Source organism: Balaenoptera musculus, chromosome 7, assembly GCF_009873245.2.
Source record: "Balaenoptera musculus isolate JJ_BM4_2016_0621 chromosome 7, mBalMus1.pri.v3, whole genome shotgun sequence".
Classification (NCBI taxonomy): Eukaryota; Metazoa; Chordata; class Mammalia; order Artiodactyla; family Balaenopteridae; genus Balaenoptera; species Balaenoptera musculus.
Window position 1 is genome coordinate 71,821,971 of NC_045791.1, and position 21,162 is coordinate 71,843,132.

The 21,162-nt window shown below is 34.8% G+C and overlaps 1 protein-coding gene across 1 annotated transcript; it reads right to left on the bottom strand.

Moving 5' to 3' along the window:
- Nucleotides 1-19,850: 19,850 nt before the first annotated feature.
- On the bottom strand, nt 19,851-20,792 carry LOC118897966 (CCR4-NOT transcription complex subunit 2-like). Its single transcript, XM_036857657.1, has one exon. The coding sequence runs from the start codon at nt 20,634-20,636 to the stop codon at nt 19,851-19,853; it is 786 nt and encodes a 261-aa protein (XP_036713552.1). The 5' UTR covers nt 20,637-20,792.
- Nucleotides 20,793-21,162: the final 370 nt, after the last annotated feature.

The following is a 21,162-nucleotide window of genomic DNA, read 5'->3' on the forward strand; positions in this document are numbered from 1 at the left end:
TTGGAAGGTTATGATGAATCTAATAATCCATTAATGTGCCCTCACTCTGTTTATCACTGTGTAGACTATTTTGGAAATGTAAGAGAAGCACTATGTCCCTGTTAGCAAGCAGCTTATAATGAGGATTGGGAAAGAAATGGGAAACAGAAATAACTAATAAATGATATAGAATTCAAGATCTGTATTATATAGAACAATTAGTGAATTACTATACATGACATGAAAAGTGTTCATTATAAACAGTAATTTCAATATATTGAAAATATTGTACATGAGATAGAAATTGTAAATCATTTTATAAACTATTAGAAATAAAAATATAAAGGTTGAAAATATCAAGGTTGTTTTTGCAGAGGAAATAGCATTTAAGGAAATAGCATTCTATCTAGTGTGTAGACAAAACGTACTTTCTATTTAGAGAGAGGGAAATTAAGCATAAAAGAATATGGAAATATGTTATAATTGTGGAATGAATTCAGTAAGAATCTCTAGGATTGGTTAAAAAATAAGCTCTGATTTCTTGTTAATCAATCTAGGAAATAAAAAGACCCAAGATAGCCTTCCTTCTTTAGAAGGTCAAGAACAACAGTATATGCAAATCATTTTGAGGAAACAGGCAAAATTCACCATGGTTGCGTCTGACAAACTTAATAGGTGGTTACAGCAGCTAATGCTTTCTACAAGTGGCCTTTTATGAAATAAGAGTTTTAATATGACATGACAAGACTCCAACATGATACTAACTCATATTAACTGGATCAGTCTAATTATGATATAAAAACAAATTTGGTGCAGTCCTGTACCACCATCTTAGAGATCTGAATTTACAATGTTTTAATTGTAAATTAAACATAGTGGGAATTGTTCTTACTTTGAGTGGAAACAGAGTATCCCAGATTTAATATCATATTATTTATTTTCTATTAGTTATTTTGTATATGACTTATACTATCAATGTACTGGAATAAAGAGAGATTTCTTTTTAAGTTAATTTTAAAATATGCCCTCTTATTCAAATGGTTTACTCTCTTTGAAATATATTTCAAATGGTGAAATTGCTCTTCATATGAAAGTAAAATGATGAAAGGAAGTTCTACACAGAGAGTATAATTCTTATTTATACATTTTAAAGATATGCTACCAGTAGTCCTGTGATTACAACTCATAATATCTAAGGATTATGTAATCATAAATATAGCTATTCGTACATACTATAGCTCTTTTATGGTCACGTTTAAAAATTATTACTTTAAAATTTTAAGTGATTGGTATTAGGACAAAGGTAGGTTAGTGATTTTATTTTGATAAAATGCTCAGTTAATATAATTTGGTATATATTAAAGTACTAATAGTTTGTAAACCATAATTACATATGGTGGGGATTGTTAACTGTCCTGTGCAGTGTAGAATGTTTAGCAGCATCCTTGGCCTGTATCTGCTAATGCCAGTACAACCTCCAGTTTGATAGCCAAAAATGTCCTTAGATATTGTCAGATGTCTTCTGGTGTGCAAAAAGGCCCCCAGCTGAAGGCTCCTGATAAAAGATCATCTCAAAGTATATCTACTACTTGGGACAAAATTCTCAGTGACTTTATCTGTTGAAGATTTTATTATCCAAAAAGGACACAATAGCATCATCCATGTTTATGGTTTTATTTCAGTGTGACTTTGACATTCTTATCCTTGAGATATAGGGTCTATGTTACATCTTCTTGTATATGGGTAGACTTGTGACTACAGTAGAAGTGACACTATGACTTCCAAAGCTCTGTTATAGAAGTCAATACATCTTCCTTCAGGGTTCTCCTAAAATGCCACCATGCCCTGAGGAAGTTCAGGAAACCAGTAGAGATACTCACGTGGAGAGGTACCAAGGCCCTCATTCTACAGTCCTGAGCTTCCCCCAGCCCTACTTGCCAGCCATATGATTACATCATCACAAAAGTAGACCTTGCAGCCCCCAGTCAAAGACAGCAGATGATGCCATCTGTAGCAGGCATGAGCCTTCCCTGCCATACCTTACCTGAATTGCAGATTTGTGAACAAAATAACTAATTTTTGTTATTTTAAGCTGCTAAACTTTGGGATAGATTTTTATGCAGCAGTAGCCAGATCATTACACCAGTACACTAAAAGAAACATTAAAAGGAGAGGAGCAGTGGAGGAATATTTCTAGAATCTTCAGTTTGACTTCCTTCCCTTCCTTCTTTCTTTCCTTTCTTCATCCCTCCCATCTCTCCTCCCTCCCTTCTTTTCTTTCTAAATAGCTTTACATGTGTTTACCCATGCATTGTCAAATACTGATTACATTAATTTGCATATTTAACAATATTTACTAGCTTAACAATATAGATGACATGCTTGTTTTGCGTAACTGTAATGGAGCTGTTCATTCAAGCCGGAATGTATTTTCCTTAACGAAATACTCTGTGCATCACATCCTATCATCCTCCACTCTCCATTCAAAACCCAGGACAAGCAAAGTCCTCACTGGAAATCACCAAGTATAGCAGATTATTCCACCTTTTGTACTTCTAAGACACAAATGCTATATCATACACTGCATGCTTACTGTCCTTCCCCCCTTGTACATATGCACACAACTTAGAGCAGGGACTATATTGTATTCTGTCTCTACATTCCAATTACTGTACAGTGACAGTTCTTTAATAAATGCTGAATAAATGACCCTGTGAGATGCCAAGTTGAACATTCGAAAACTATTCATAAAAAATTATGTGTTGGTATGAATGGGAATGAGTAAAATAATTACTTAATGTAAATCAATGTCATATAATTGGAAAGGTTATGATTAGCAAGGAGTGTGGAGAATAAGATGAATGCATGACTAAATAGGCAAGACCTGAGTATGACACTGCACATAGTTAACCCAGTAAGAAGTTTTGCATTTCAAGATAATTATTCATGGGATAAATAACCAGAGTAAATATAAAATTACATCTAAGTTTTAAATAAAATCATGTTTATGCAATAAACCACATATTACCAATTAACAAATACTACATTCAAAATATCATGAAAAATTTAGAGGCATAGATAGGAATTTAGAGAATTCTAGAGGTAGATAAAGCCAGGTGCTAAGACAAATAATATGAGTAAAAAATCTAGAGAAAGAAGACTTTGAAGAAATGTTTATTTAAAAAAGTGATATATTTCAAAGCATTGATTTATCACCAATGGTATATAGCTTGAGTCTAAAAATGTAAGAATACCTTTTTCCCTGGGAACTGTATGAAAAGATACAAAAATCTAATCTTTTACTGAATAACAAAAAATGTACAATTATGTTTATCTCAGGACTTGTTCCTGAAATCTTGTATTATTCAAGAATCTATGATTTTTCTTGCTTGCTTCTTATTTACTTTTTATTTGATAATGGAATACTTAAAATTTTTAGAAACACTGTCTTGAAGTGAAACTGTTAATAAAACAACTAGTTAAAAAACAACAAAAATATTAACTAAGCAGCCACTTGTTTTGCCTCTAGGAAAATAACTGGTCTTTATAAAAATGGTAAATTAGATTGTTATGTTGATGTATCATGTTATATTAAGATGGCTTAACTGGTCTCATACAATATATAACTTACAGATTAAGACAAAAATATAATTTGTAAATATTACCTCATTAAATTTAACATCTTTAATTATACATTTTAAGTTTTAAAAATAATATATATAAATATTTTTTATAAGTTATATATTAGAGAGTTGAACAATGCTAAATTATGTTCCCTTTATCATAATGCCCATTAACCAAATTTAATTGACTGGATGATTTTAAGCATATGTCTTTAAAAGACCCTTTCTCAGATCTTTCCCCCTCAAAATTAACACTTCTTACATGTTTGTGCTATTACAGTCTTTTTGTCTGATAAACTGTATCCTCTTCAAGAGACCTCATGCTGGATATAGTGCTAAATATGTATCTTATTGATTTTCAAAGGATCACAGGTGGGAAGCCATTCATAAGTAAGCTGAAAGATAATACTACTACTCAATATTTTACAGTATTTTTCAGATTCACAATAATGTGTAGATTTTAAATAATTATTATTTATGATAATCATGGGCATGCTATTTTCTCTTTGTAGACAGATAAATCATCTCAGATTCTAAATTAATAAATCATTTAAAATGAGTAACCTAAAATGCATCTTTGTTTATCACTACTTCCTTATAACATATTTCAGGTACACTTACTTTAATAGGAAAGCAATTACACACCTGATTTCTTCAAGAGTAAAGAAATCGAGTATCAGAATCTTTGATATCAACTTAACAATATTATTGTAATAGTACCAGATTTGTCCAGTTAATAATAACATGTAATAAAGAAAAATTCATGTTCTAATTTTGATGTTCTGTTAGTTCCTTTAGAGGTCAGAAAATACCTTACCCACCACTCCATAGTTTGACATAGTTCAACATATGTTTACAAGAAGCAGAAATTTTTCTTGGTTTATGAAGGAACCAGAAAATAACTAATTGTGCGTAGTATTATTTATTAAATATGTTGCACCCATCCCTGTATGTACATTTTACATTACAATAAATATCATTTTACTTCAGCAAAAGTAATAAAAAGTGTTTGTAATCCTCTTTAAGATGCTTTCCCCAGCTTTCTATTTAATGTTATATGAAACGAGATGTCTGTACGTTGAATGCTCTTCAAATGAGATTCTGAAATTATGACTGGATATCAACACTGCCAATCTATTCTGCCCCAGAAATTGACTAAAAGAAACAGATCTCCTCCATGCTTTGAGGTAGATGGCCTATTATGGAACAAACAAACCAGACACCCATCCATAAAGATAGAGAGGAATTCATATCTGAAAAGTCATATGAAAAATGGGACACAAATCTCACAAGGTTTGAATATTGTGTAATACTATTTTCCATAGAGAATAATGAGAAAACAATTTCCTCTTCTTTGACTGGTCTCTAAGTCTCTTGATGTCTTGAAATTTTGCCTCTGAAAAATTATCTTTGAAAGGAAATTCATCCCTGACATTCAAAAACACTTAAAACGTTTGCTCACGAAAGAAATCCCAGGTTATATACAACCTACACAACAGGGAAAGCTCAAAAATTAAATGGAGAGAGGACCCAGCTTTCTTCAGCTTGTAGATTATATAATCTTCTGCTGATTCTTTTTTTTTTTTTAACATCTTTATTGGAGTATAATTGCTTTACAATGGTGTGTTAGTTTCTCCTTTATAACAAAGTGAATCAGCTATACATATACATATACCCCCATAGCTCCTCCCTCTTGTGTCTCCCTCCCACCCTCCCTATCCCACCCCTCTAGGTGGTCACAAAGCACCGAACTGATCTCCCTGTGCTATGTGGCTGCTTCCCACTAGTTATTTTACATTTGGTAATGTATATATGTGCATGCCACTCTTTCACTTCGTCCGAGCTTACCCTTCCCTCTCCCCGTGTCCTCAAGTCCATTCTCTACGTCTGCATCTTTATTCCTGTCCTGCCCCTAGGTTTTTCAGAGCCTTTTTTTTTTTTTTTTTTTTTTTTTTTTAGATTCCATATATATGTGTTAGCATACGGTATTTGTTTTTCTCTTCCTGACTTACTTCACTCTGTATGACAGACTCTAGGTCCATCCACCTCACTACAAATAACTCAATTTCATTTCTTTTTATGGCTGAGTAATAATCCATTGTATATATGTGCCACATCTTCTTAATCCATTCATCTGTTGATGGACACTTAGGTTGCTTCTATGTCCTGGTTATTGTAAATAGAGCTGCAATGAACATTGTGGTACATGGCTCTTTTTGAATTATGGTTTTCTCAGGGTATATGTCCAGTAGTGGGATTGCTGGGTCATATAGTAGTTCTATTTTTGTTTTTTAAGGAACCTCCATACTGTTCTCCATAGTGGCTGTATCAATTTACATTCCCACCAACAGTGCAAGAGGGTTCCCTTTTCTTATACACTCTCCAGTATTTGTTTGTAGATTTTTTGATGCTGGCCATTCTGACCTGTGTGAGGTGATACCTCATTGTAGTTTTGATCTGCTGATTCTTTTGGTACTAAATATTCTGTTATACTTCTCTGAACACATCCTTTCAGCTGTGTCATAATGAGTAAGATTAAGGGCTGGCCACTTTAACTGCCAGTATATAGGAGTCTTAGAATAAAATAGTTTTTAAACCCTAGGTATTTTCATTCATGTTATCAGGGTGCAGGGATACGAGTCAGTAGGTCTTGAGAAGCAGAAATTTTGCCACTGAATATCAGCACTTCTCTTGTGTGTTCCTATTATACATCCTAATATCTTGGTATAAATATTAAAAAAGGAGTGTTTACAAAAATAATTAATGTATTTTAGACAAACACATGAGAGACACTTCTTTAATTTAGCTCTCAAATTTTATTTTCCTTGGCTCTGAAGGTTTTCTGTCTCAATATATGTAAATATTTACATGAACTTCTATGAAAATATATGTAAACCAACTTAATTTTCGGTTTTATGCCTCTTTTGTTTGTTTCTTTTGTTTCTATAACTAATTGTATTTTCTGTTATTTTTCATTATGCCTCTTTGGGGAAAAATAAACACCTTAATTTATATTGAACTTATCAAGAAAAACTAGATTTCAATAAAAGGTTATTTTTCTATATATATACATGTATGTGTGTAGCGGGAGAAGATGTGTGCACTGTGTGTGTGTGTGTGTGTGTGTGTGTGTACACATACTGGGATGATTCTAGAGCTTCTAGTTTCCAACTACAAGGAAATACTCAGGTGATTAATTTAGAGTAGGACAGCATTTCCTGAAAGTTGTTCTCCAGAATACTGGTTCCACAGGATATCAATATGTTTTGCTGGTAAGAGAGAGAATTATTGATCAAAGAACAATGGGAAAGATTTTTTTTTTAAATATGCAAGTTTCTTTATTGCAATACTTATCAAAGGTGTCCGTTGAATTATGACTCTGAATGGGATGTAATAAGACATATCTAAAAAAAAAAGAAAAAAATTTCCTAAGCTTTTTTGACCATGGAGTATGTTTCCACAGATCATCTCTTAGGGTCAATCTACTACAGAATGCACTTTGAAAAATGAGGAATTTGAGGATCAGAGAGGTTAATCATCTTATAATTCATAATACCTGAGACTCTAACTCAGAATTCTGGGTTGGCTTATATGGCCCATCAGCCAGATCAGTGTGACTTAGCCAAAATTTGAGAACATCAGGAAATAGTTTGCAAGACACCTTATATCAGATAAAAGGAATTTGCATTTTTGTCACTGGAATAAAAATATAAAGAATATCTTAATAAGAAGGATGGTGCCCGTTGTTTCCAGGGATGATAGAACAATAGGAGGTCTTAGCAAATAGTAATCAAATAGAGATTTGGGGCCTTGTAGATGTAAAAATGTAAGGTCAAAATGGCAAGAATGTGTTTAAGGTGGTACAGATATAATATTGAAAGGTAGTAAAATATTGTGAGGTCACTTTCAGGTATATTAATTTGTTAAATTTAGCCTACAGTGGAGAACTATGAACAGTGATATTTTGTATATTTTACAACTTTAAATACACAGACATCAATATATTTTTTGTAGGTTTTTAAAAAACAATATGACTGGTCCTGATCTGAGGTGTTGGCTCAGCCGTTTCATAAGGAACTCTGGTCTGAAGGGCCGGGGGAAAGGCCTCTGCGTGGGGCCCTCTATGAGCAAGTGAAACAGACTAAGCACAAAGGGTAAAAAGATGGATGGGCTAGACCTGAAGTGAGATTGCCAGATCTATGTCCTTTCCAGATGAAATGTGGATCCTCTAGCAACAGGAGGTGTGAATAGAGAGGACTTTCAAGATGGCGGAGGAGTAAAACTTGGAGATCACCTTCTTCCCCACAAATACATCAAAAATACACCTACATGGGGAACAACTCCTACAGAACACCTGCTGCATGCTGGCAGAAGACCTCAGTCTTCCCAAAAGCTGTGTGACTGACAGGGTCTTGGTGCTCTGGCCAGTTGTCAGGCCTGAGCCTCTGAGGTGAGAGAGCCAAGTTCAGGACATTGGACCATCAGAGACCTCCTGGCCCAATGTAATATCAATCGGCGAGATCTCTCCCAGAGATTCCATCTCAACGCTAAGACCCAGCTCTACTCAAAGACCAGCAAGCTCCAATGCTGCACACCCAATGCCAAAAAACTAGGAAGACAGGAACACAAACCCACCCATTACAAGAGAGGCTGCCTAAAATCATAATAAGTTCACAGACACCCCAAAACACACCACCAGACGTGGACCTGCCCACCAGAAAGACAAGATCCAGCCTCATCCGCCAGAACACAGGCACCAGTCCCCTCCAACAGGAAGCCTACACAACCCACTGAACCAACCTTACCCACTGGGGCAGACACCAAAAACAACAGGAACTACAAACCTGCAGCCTGCATAAAGGAGACCCCAAACACAGTAAGTTAAGCAAAATGAGAAGACAGAGAAACACACAGCAGATGAAGGAGCAAGGTAAAAATCCACCAGGCAAAAAAATGAAGAGGAAATAGTCTACCTGAAAAATAATTCAGAGTAATGATAGTAAAGATAATACAAAATCTTGGAAATAGAATGGAGAAAATACAAGAAACGTTTAAGAAGGACCTAGAAGAACTAAAGAGCAAAGAAACAATGATGAACAGCACAATAAATGAAATTAAAAATTTTCTAGAAGGAATCAATAGCAGAATAACTGAGGCAGAAGAACGGATAAGTGACCTGGAAGATAAAATAGAGGAAATAACTACCACAGAGCAGAATAAAGATAAAAGAATGAAAAGAATTGAGGACAGTCTCAGAGTCCTCTGGGACAACATTAAACACAGCAACATTCGAACTATAGGGATCCCAGAAGAAGAAGAGAAAAAGAAAAGGACTGAGAAAATATTTGAAGAGATAATAGTTGAAAACTTCCCTAATATGGGAAAGGAAATAGTTAATCAACTCCAGGAAGCACAGAGAGTCCCACGCAGGATAAATCTAAGGAGAAAAACGCCAAGACACATATTAATCAAACTATCGAAAATTAAATACAAAGAAAGAATATTAAAAGCAGCAAGGGAGAAACAACAAATAACATACAAGGGAATCCCCATAAGGTTAACAGCTGATCTTTCGGCAGAAACTCTGAAAGCCAGAAGGGAGTGGCAGAACATATTTAAAGTGATGAAAGGGAAAAACCTACAACCAAGATTACTCTACCCAGCAAGGATCTCATTCAGATTTGATGGAGAAATGAAAACCTTTACAGACAAGCAAAAGCTAAGAGAATTCAGAACCACTTAACCAGCTTTACAAGAAATGTTAAAGGAACTTCCCTAGGCAGGAAACGCAAGAGAAGGAAAAGACCTACAATAACAAACCCAAAACAATTAAGAAAATGGTAATAGGAACATACATATCAATAATTACCTTAAATATAAATGGATTAAATGCTCCAACCAAAAGACATAGACTGGCTGAATAGATACAAAAATAAGACCCATATATATGCTGTCTACAAGAGACCCACTTCAGACCTGGGGACACATACAGACTGAAAGTGAGGGGATAGAAAAAGATATTCCATGCAAATAGAAAACAAAAGAAAGCTGGAGTAGCAATTCTCATATCAGACAAAATAGACTTTAAAATAAAGACTATTACGAGAGACAAAGAAGGACACTGCATAATGATCAAGAGATCAATCCAAGAAGAAGATATAACAATTGTAAATATTTACGCACCCAACATAGGAGCACCTCAGTATATAAGGCAAATGCTAACAGCCATAAAAGGGGAACTCAACAGTGGCACAATTATAGTAGGGGACTTTAACACCCCACTTTCACCAATGGACAAATCAACAAAATGAAAATAAATAAGGAAACACAAGCTTTAAATGACCTATTAAACAAGATGGATTTAATTGATATTTATAGGACATTCCATCCAAAAACAACAGAATACACTTTCTTCTCAAGTGCTAATGGAACATTCTCCAGGATAGATCATATCCTGGGTCACAAATCAAGCACTGGTAAATTTAAGAAAATTGAAATCATAAGAAGTATCTTTTCCGACCACAACGCTACGAGACTAGATATCAATTACAGGAAAAAATCTGTAAAAAATACAAACACATGGAGACTAAGCAATATACTACTAAATAACCAAGAGGTCACTGAAGAAATCAAAGAGGAAATCAAAAAATACCTAGAAACAATGACAATGAAATCATGATGACCCAAAACCTATGGGATGCAGCAAAAGCAGTTCTAAGAGGGAAGTTTATAGCAATACAATCCTACCTCAAGAAAACAAGAAAAATCTCAAACAACCTAAGTTTACACCTAAAGCAATTAGAGGAAGAAGAACAAAAAACCCCCAAATTTAGCAGAAGGAAAGAAATCATAAAGATCAGATCAGAAGTAAATGAAAACGAAATGAAGTAAATGACAGCAAAGATCAATAAAAGTAAAAGTTGATTCTTTGAGAAGATAAACAAAATTGATAAACCACTACCCAGAGTCATCAAGAAAAATAGGGAGAGGATTCAAATCAACAGAATTAGAAATGGAAAAGGAGAAATAACAACTGACACTGCAAAAATACAAAGGAGCATGGGAGATTAACTACAAGCAACTCTATGCCAATAAAATGGACAACCTGGAAGAAATGGACAAATTCTTAGAAAAGCACAACCTTCCAAGCCTGAACCAGGAAGAAAGAGAAAATATGAACAAATTAAGGGACTGAAATATAAACTGTGATTAAAAATCTTCCAACAAACAAAAGCCCAGGACCAGATGGCTTCACAGGCGAATTCTATCAAACATTTAGAGAAGAGCTAACACCTATCCTTCTCAAAGTCTTCCAAAATATAGCAGACGGAGGAACACTCCCAAACTCATTCTATGAGGCCACCATCAACCTGATACCAAAACCAGACAAAGATGTCACAAAAAAAGAAAACCACAGGCCAATATCACTGACGAACATAGATGCAAAAATCCTCAACAAAATACTAGCAAACAGAATCCCACAGCACATTAAAAGGACCAGACACCATGATCAAGTGGGGTTTATCCCAGGAATGCAAGGATTCTTCAATATATGCAAATCAATCAATGTGATACACCATATTAACAAACTGAAGGATAAAAACCCTTTGATCATCTCAATAGATGCAGAAAAATCTTTCCAAAAAATTCAACACCCATTTATGATTAAAAACTCTCCAGAAAGTGGGCATAGAGGGAACTTACCTCAACATAATAAAGCCCGTATATGTCATACCCACTACCAACATCATTCTCAATGGTGAAAAAATGAAAGCATTTCCACTAAGATCAGGAATAAAATAAGGTTGCCCACTTTCACCACTATTACTCAACATAGTTTTGGAAGTTTTAGCCACAGCAATCAGAGAAGAAAAATAACAGGAATCCAAATTAGAAAAGAAGAAGTAAAACTGTCACTGTTTGCAGTTGACATGATACTATACAAAGAGAATCCTAAAGATGCTACCAGAAAACTATTAGAGCTAACCAATGAATTTGGTAAAGTAGCAGGATACAAAATTAAGGCACAGAAATCTCTTGCATTCCTATACACTAATAATGAAAAATCTGGAGAGAAATTAAGGAAACACTCCCAATTACCATTGCAACAAAAATAATAAAATACCTAGGAATAAACATCCCTAAGGAGAAAAAAGACCTTTATGCAGAAAACTATAAAACACTGTTGAAAGAAATTAAAGACAATACAAACAGATTGAGAGGTATACCGTGTTCTTGGGCTGGAAGAATGAACATTGTGAAAATGAGTATACTACCCAAAGCAATCTACAGATTCAGTGCAATCCCTATCAAACTACCACTGGCATTTTTCACAGAACTAGAACAAAAAATGTCACAATTTCTATGGAAACACAAAGGACCCTGAAGAGCTAAAGCAATCTTGAGAAAGAAAAATGGAGCTGGAGGAATCAGACTCCCTGACTTCAGACTATACTACAAAGCTACGGTAATCAAGACAGTAGGATACTGGCACAAAAACAGAAATACAGATCAATGGAACAGGATAGAAAGCCCAGAGATAAACCCACGCACATACGGTCACCTTATCTTTGACAAAGGAGGCAAGAATGTACAATGGAGAAAAACAGCCTCTTCAATAAGTGGTGCTGGGAAAACTGTACAGCTACATGTAAAAGAATGAAATTAGAACACTCCCTAGCTGCATACACAAAAAATAAACTCAAATAGGATTAAAGACCTAAATGTAAGGCCAGATACTATAAAACTCTTAGAGGAAAACATAGGCAGAACACTCTATGACATAAATCACAGCAAGATCCTTTTTGACCCACCTCCTAGAGAAATGGAAAAAACAAAAATAAACAAATGGGACCTAATGAAACTTAAAAGCTTTTGCACAGCAAAGGAAACCATAAACAAGACGAAAAGACAATCCTCAGAATGGGAGAAAATATTTGCAAACAAAGCAACTGACAAAGGATTAATCTCCAAAATATACAAGCAGCTCATGCAGCTCAATATCAAAAAGACAAACAACCCAATCCAAAAATGGGCAGAAGACCTAAACAGACATTTCTCCAAAGAAGACATACAGATTGCCCACAAACACATGAAAAGATGCTCAACATCACTAATCATTAGAGAAATGCAAATCAAAGCCACAATGAGGTATCACCTCACACTGGTCAGAATGGCCATCATCAAAAAATCTACAAACAGTAAATGCTGGAATGGGTGTGGAGAAAAGGAAACCCTCCTGCACTGTTGGTGGGAATGTAAATTGATACAGCCACTATGGAGAACAGTATGGAGGTTCCTTAGAAAACTAAAAGTAGAACTACCATATGACCCAGCAATCCCACTACTGGGATATACCCTGAGAAAACCATAATTCAAATAGAGTCATGTACCACAATGTTCATTGCAGCACTATTTACAGTAGACAGGGCATGGAAGCAACCTAAGTGTCCATCGGCAGATGAATGGATAAAGAAGATGTCGCACATATATACAATGGAATATTACTCAGCCATAAAAAGAAATGAAATTGAGTTATTTATAGTGAGGTGGATGGACCTAGAGTCTGTCATACAGAATGAAGTAAGTCAGAAAGAGAAAAGCAAATGCCATATGCTAACACATATTTACGGAATCTAAAAAAAAAAAAGTTTCTGAAGAACCTAGGGGCAGGACAGGAATAAAGTTGCAGATGTAGAGAGTGGGCTTAAGGACACAGGGAAAGGGAAAGTAAGCTGGTACGTAGTGAGAGAGTGACAGTGACATATATACACTACCAAATGTAAAATAGATACCTAGTGGGAAGCAGCTGCTTAGCACAGGGAGATCAGCTCCGTGCTTTGTGACCACCTAGAGGAGTGGGATAAGGAGGGTTGGAGGGAGACACAAGAGGGAGTGTATATGGGGATATAAGTATACGTATAGCTGATTAACTTTGTTATACAGCAGAAACTAACATAAGAATGTAAAGCAATTATACTCTAATAAAGATGTTAAAAAAAAAACAATGTGACTTAGATTTTCAATATATTCTTCTTAGTTAATAAAATGCAAATGCTGGAAAGAACAAATTTTAGTGCTACAGTAGCAGAGCAATAAAAAACATCAGCGTCTTAGTGCATATTCTCCTTTTATATTTTAAAGACATTCATCTATGTTACGAGTTTTTAAATGGCCAATCATTTTTATGCATCGTGTCACAATATTTTTCATCCAGGAAATATTTGTAACTTTCCTTGACTATTTCAATACCTTCTGAGTAGTTCTTAGAATTATTTCAAGAAAAATTATAATTTTATTTCAATACGTATTAGGCTGTCATTCGTTGTTCCAGAAAAGGAGTTATGCTCCCTCTTACTCTATATAAGGTACATAGACATTCATCTTAACTTATAAAGGCAGTTAGAATAAATTAAAGATCCCCAAATTTACTTATTCTACAAAATCAGACAGGAGTTATCTAAAAGTTGTTTTTATTTATAAGTCCATGCCACTGTCTCACTTCGTCCCAGCTTACCCTTCCCCCTCCCTGTGTCCTCAAGTCTATTTTCTACTTCTGCGTCTTTATTCCTGTCCTGCCCCTATGTTCTTCAGAACCCCCCCCCCTTTTCTTTTTTAGATTCCATGTATATGTGTTAGTATACGGTATTTTTTTTTTCTCTTTCTGACTTACTTCACTCTGTATGACAGACTCTAGGTCCATCCAGCTCACTACAAATAACTCAGTTTCATTTCTTTTTATGGCTGAGTAATATTCCATTGTATGTATGTACCACATCTTCTTTATGCATTCATCTGTCGATGGACACTTAGGTTTCTTCCATGTCCTGGCTATTGTAAACAGAGCTGCAGTGAAAACTGTGGTACATGACTCTTTTTGAATTATAGTTTTCTCAGGGTATATGCCCAGTAGTGGGATTGCTTATAAATACTACCAAATGTAAAATAGATAGCTAGTGGGAAGCAGCTGCATAGCACTGGGAGATGAGCTCACTGCTTTGTGACCACCTAGGGGGTGGGATAGGTTGGTTGCAATTATGTATGTTACTTGTCTCTAGGAATTTCTAATAACCAGTTTGTGAGTTAAATGAAACAATAGCTACAATTAATTTGCTCTATATAGTTACAGGGTATTATATCTTTGACCTCTGGGAGATAAGGAGAAAAAATAAAGGTAAAAATGTTTACAATTGTTTTAGTAAATGAGCTACCATTACACTTCAGAAAGGGTATATAAGTATATATCATTTTACATAAATGCCTATAAGTGATCATATCATATATATTTTAGGGTGGTTTTTACCCCCTTATTTTCTTGCTTCTACCCAATCTTTCTATTCATATCACTTTTTCCTCACTAATTGACTGTACTTTCAACATAATTTATACTTTCCCATAGTTTTCTCCATGCCTATATAATCATAGATAGAGACATAAGCTCATACAAATAATAATAACAAATACTCTATGCAAATTGCACCACATCCTGTTATAAGTGTTTTAAAAATATTACCTCACTTAATATTTAGAATAACTCTATCAGTTAGGCAGTTACTATCATTTCTATTTTCCAGATGGGTTAACTGAGATACAGAGAGGTGAATCAGCTTGCTCACAGCACACAGCTGGTAAACTGCATATTTGGAATTCAAATTTACATCGTCAATATCGAGCATCCATTTTCTTAACTGCCATGCTATCTTGTCTTGCACTAGCTCCTAACCAGAGGAAACAAAGTATTCAATCTTCTGCCATGATACATTCACAGATACGATATTATTCAAAATCATACGATATTACTTCTCATATGGTAATGTGGAAGAAATAACTAGGGAAATCCTTTAATTAAATTGTACATTATGTTAGGTTAATTAAATGCACCTTAAGACAGAAAGGAGGTATTATTTTGGTAGAAGAAGGGGAAATCGCTAATGAGCTAAATAAAATATTTATGAAGTTTTTATTAAACTGTCATTTAATTGTCTTCATGCCTTGACTAATTTTGTCTCTGGTAAATTACACTCTAAATTGTTATTTTTAGTAGCTCTTAAATAAGACGTTCTAATTAATGAAATTTGGCCACCAGCAAGAATAAATAAACACATGTATCTACATATATTTCAACTGTGTTGATGAGTTTCTGAGATATAAATTCAACTCTACATTTTGAGTAAATAACACAGTGACTCTACTCTTAATCCAAAAGTGTCTACACAGACATATCACATATGTGGAATGGGGTCAAGAGACATTATGGGAATGTTAAGAGAATTGAATGATTTTAAATTAGATTTTTTAAGCAACTATGCCACAGACTCAGATTTGAAGTGGTCATTAAACAACATTCTAATGCACCTAGATTTTTATATTGGGCTGGCCAAAGAGTTCGTTTATTTTTTTCCGTAAGATGGCTCTAGTAGTGCTTAGCTGTCTTTAACTTCATTCGAAACAAGTTTATTAGATGGTATTGTGACAGCTGTCATAGCGTGTATTAATAAAAAAAAACTTATCAAAATTGGTGAATTTTTGTGTAGGCATTTTAATATTGAAGATGGAAGAAAAAAGCAACATTTTTGGCATATTATGCTTTATTATTTCAAGAAAGGTAAAAATGCAACTGAAATGCAAAAAAGATTTGTGCAGTGTATAGAAAATGTGCTGTGACTGATCGAACATGTCAAAAGTGGTTTGCAAAGTTTCGTGCTGGAGATTTCTCACTGGACGATGCTCCACGGTTGGATAGACCAGTTGAAGTTGATAGTGATCAAATCGAGACATTAATTGAGAACAATCAACGTTATACCACACGGGAGATAGCCGACATACCCAAAATATCCAAATCAAATGTTGAACATCACTTGCACCAGCTTGGTTATGTGAATCGCTTTGATGTTTGGGTTCCATGTAAGTTAAGTGAAAAAAACCTTCTTGGCTGCATTTCCACATGTGATTCTCTACTGAAATGTAATGAAAACGTTCCATTTTTAAAACAAATGGTGACAGGCAATGAAAAGTGGATACTGTACAATAATGTGGAACGGAAGAGATCGTGGGGCAAGTGAAATGAACCACCACCAACCACACCAAAGGCTGGTCTTCATCCAAAGAAGATGATGTGTCTATGGTGGGATTGAAAGGGAGTCCTCTATTATGAGCTCCTTCCAGAAAACCAAACGGTTAATTCCAACAAGTACTGCTCCCAATTAGACCAACTGAAAGCAGCACTTGACGAAAAGTGGCCAGAATTAGTAAACAGAAAATGCATAATCTTCCATCAGGGTAACGCGAGACCACCTGTTTCTTTGATGATCAGGCAAAAACTGTTACAGCTCGGCTGGCAAGTTCTGTTTCATCCGCCGTATTCACCAGACATTGCACCTTCGGATTTCCATTTATTTCGGTCTTTACAAAAGTGTCTTAATGGAAAAAATGTCCATTCCCTGGTAGATGGTAAAAGGCTCCTGGAAGAGTTCTTTGCTCAAAAAGATAAAAAGGTTTGGGAAGATGTCATGAAGTTGCCTGGAAAATGGCAGAAGGTAGTGGAACAAAAGGGTGAATACATTGTTCAATAAAGTTCTCGGTGAAAATGAAAAATGTGTCTTTAATTTTTACTTAAAAACCAAAGACACTTTTTGGCCAACCCAATATTTGCAAATTATTGTGATTTTATTTGAAAATCTAAAGGAGTTCTGGGAAGCCAATTTATTTCTTTGTAATCTCACTTAAAAACTGTAATTTAAATCCAATCTCATATTCACGAGACATTTTTCTTAAAAACAACTTCCAATATTAAGTTGGAAGATTTTAAATAAATACAAAATGTAAACTAAAGATTTTAAATAAATACTAAATGTATTAAAATGCAAAATATTATAAATGTTAACTAGCAGGATTAATTTATTTCTTAAATTTTGGCTTGAATTATGGATCTATTACAAGCAGTCTTTTTGTCTTAGTCAAGAACATTTTAGATTTAAGAAATAGAAATTGATTTCTCTCTCTCTTTCTCTGTCTCTCTCTCTCTCTCTCTCTCACACACACACACACACACACACACACACACACACGCAAAGTGGAGGGGGAATTAGAGATACATCGCCACCTCATAGAAAGTAAAGGCAAATGGATTGAAATGCCATAGGGCCACCTGAGATGCTACCGGTAGGAAGCCACGGGAACCTGTCATCAAATTTCTCAGGACTTCTCTGTGAAGTGTCTTATCTCATCTACATTCTGTCAACAAACTGGATTTCTCTTCTCCATAATCTCATCAGGAAATGTCTACTGCAATAAAATTCACGTTTGTACTTTCTCTCAAGTTTAATACTTTTAGAGATTGACTACATTCTCAATCAGCAAACCAGATTCTCAGATGAGAACATCTGCCTGGTCAAGTTGATTCATTTATCCACTCATATTTCAGCTCTTACCAGAGCTGCCTCATTCACATGGTGAAAAATTTAACTATAGAGCCCCCATCTTATCAGGAATGGTGGCAGAAAGCACACATGGGTTTTTTCCTAATTATTAAACATCTTTAAAATAGTTTTTTCATTGTTTTGCTGTATGCAGTGAGATATGTAAGGAGAAACAAATAAATCAAAAATGAATTGAAATCAGTTTTTAGAATAAGTAGAGGAAAAACAATTATTTGATAGAGAGAAATTTAAAAATTTCAGTGGAAGTTCTTGGCAGAAGTTGGAAAAAATTTGAAATTTGAATACTACTTATAAATGAACAAGGAAAATTTGTAACAGTCACTGATGTCCAACTTACTTCAATGTACATGTAAAGTGCTCAAGTATTTCTTGTGAAATCCAGTGTGAATGTAAGAGTCTTAATCCATTATTTGGACAAATCTATTATTTTTTATTTGTTTAAACAAATAATATATTATTCCAAATTAAAAATAATAACTTCTATGATATTTGTTCTTGCTCTATCTAAACCTTTCAATTATACCCACTTCAATATTAGTTAAGTACTATTGTAAATTGTTACCAGATCATCTAATCTCTTTAATCCTCTTAAATTATAGTCTGTATTAATTTATATATGATGCAATTATAGTGGTTCTCTAACTTGGCTATGTAATAGAATCATTGCTGAGCTTTAATAAATCTTAGTGCCTGGTTCATACACCCAGAATTTTTCTTTAATTGATCTTGCATGTTGCCTGACAGAGTTTAGTCAACACTCCTTAGGTGATTCTAATATGCAGCCAAGTATGAGAAATAACTTCAATATGGGTATTGCCACTGAGCAATCCCCATATTTAAGCATTTAAAGCATATTTTAAATGCTTACACTTAAAATATAAACTTTTAGAATTTAAACTTTTTGAAACTATTACTCTAAATTTCCTAATTAATATTCTTAACATATGAAACAAAGAATCATTTTAATTTACACACCATAAAATTCATTTTTTCAAAGTGTACAATTTAGTGATTTTTAGTGTATTCACAAAGGTGGGCAACCATCACCTCTATATAATTTCAGAATAGTTTCATCACCCCAAAAAGAAACCCCATACCTATTAGCAGGCACTCTGCATTCCTCTATCCTCTAGTAAATACCAATCCACTTTCTGTTTCAGTGGGTTTGCCTACTGTGGACAGTTCATATAAATTAAATCATACAATACATAGCTTCTTGTTATTAGGTTGTTTCATTTAGGGTGATGTTTTAAGATTAATCAATTTTTAAAACATATCTGGACTTGCTAATTTTTATTGTTAAATAATATTTTATTATATAGAATACCACATTTTATTCATCCATTAATTGGTTGATGGACATTTTAGTTATTTACACTTAGGCTGTTATGAATAATGTTATTATGAATATTAGTGTACAGATTTTTGTGTGGACCTACGTTTTTATTTATCTTAGGTATGTAACTAGAATTATAATTGCTCAGTAACATGGTATTTCTATGTCCGATTTTTTTTTTTTTTCGGGATTGCAAGAGGGTATCTTTATTTTACAACTGAGTAGACACAAAAATATTTCAAATGTTACCAAGGCTTGTGAAAAATTACAAAATTTCTTACCAAATTCAATCATTTTCCTAAACTACAGGTAAAATGAACTGTTTCCAGATACTCTCCTAGAGTTTAAATCAAGCCAACGAGGTGGAGACCTTTTAAAAGACTCAGCAAATATCTGGCACATTATTGGAATGGGTGTACTGGTACATATAAACAGATAAAAGAGGACACTTCTTTTTAAAATCTAGATTTATAGTTACACATTTGCACATGGAAAAAAATATACCTTAGCTACTTTCCCCCAGTTAAGACAGTCAAAGAAGTAATATGTTCCCCTCTCATATGTATTGGTTTTCATTGTTGGCTCCATGCCTGGTGCCCTGGTAATCCATACTCGTTCTTCTCTGTGGTATCTCCAATCACGGTTAAAAAGCTCTACTGCAGGTAAAAGTTGAAATACGTCTCCTCCATTCATGTAATAGAGATAGAAGAGAAGGTCTTCTCCGTATCGACCAAGTTTTATTGCAGCCAGCTTATCCCTAATGTGAATGTTCGTTAAGTACTCAGATGGAACATGGAAGTCTATGTCTTGAGGTCGACAAGGTGAAGATGCCCAGGGTGATGCAAATTTGGGGTAGAGATTTTCAGGAGAGTTCAGATTGAGGCCTAATGTTGTTAAGTCACTTCCTAATGCAAGATGTACCATTCCTGGGTCTGTCTCTGCTGCCCTGATAAATGTTAACAGGCCAATCATTCCAAACTGGTCTGTCACCATCCCTTGGAGAATGTTAGTAACCCGACCATCAGGTAACACCTGGATCCCTTTTTTCTGCTGGTTATTATTTTGTGTTGTTGAACTTTTATCTCCAGGGAATTTGGGTCCATCTGTACTTGAAGTTGTCTTGCCAGATGTATTCAAATTAGATTTACTGTCATCATTACTTGATGTTGGATCTTTATAACTGGAACCAGGTAACGCCGGAAAATCTTCGTTGTGTATTGAGAAGTCCTGGGATTGCTCATTTGCTGGTTTTGTTACCATTCCAACATAAGGAGCTCTTCCAGCCAAGTGGTTTATTAATGGAGTTGGGTTACCACTTCCTTCCCTTCTATTTCAGTCTGCTAATTCTGGAAAATCTGAAAGGTCCAATCCTGTCACATTTTCACTTCCATCTGTTCCATTAAAAATGTTACTTGATAAGGAGTTATTCATTCCAAATGCCTGATTCCTATGTCCGATTGTTTTGAAGAAGCCCCAAGCTGTTTCCCACAACAACTAAACATTTTATATTTCCAACAGCAATGTATGAAGGATCCATTCTCTCCACTTCATCTCTAACACTTGGTATTATCTATCTTTTTATTTTTTTTATTTTTTTTATTTTTGGCTGTGTTGGGTCTTCGTTTCTGTGCAAGAGCCCTCTCTAGTTGCGGCAAGCGGGGGCCACTCTTCATTGCGGTGCGTGGGCCTCTCACCATCGTGGCCTCTCGCTGTGGAGCACAAACTCCAGACACGCAGGCTCAGCAGTTGTGGCTCACGGGCCCAGTCGCTCTGCGGCATGTGGGAT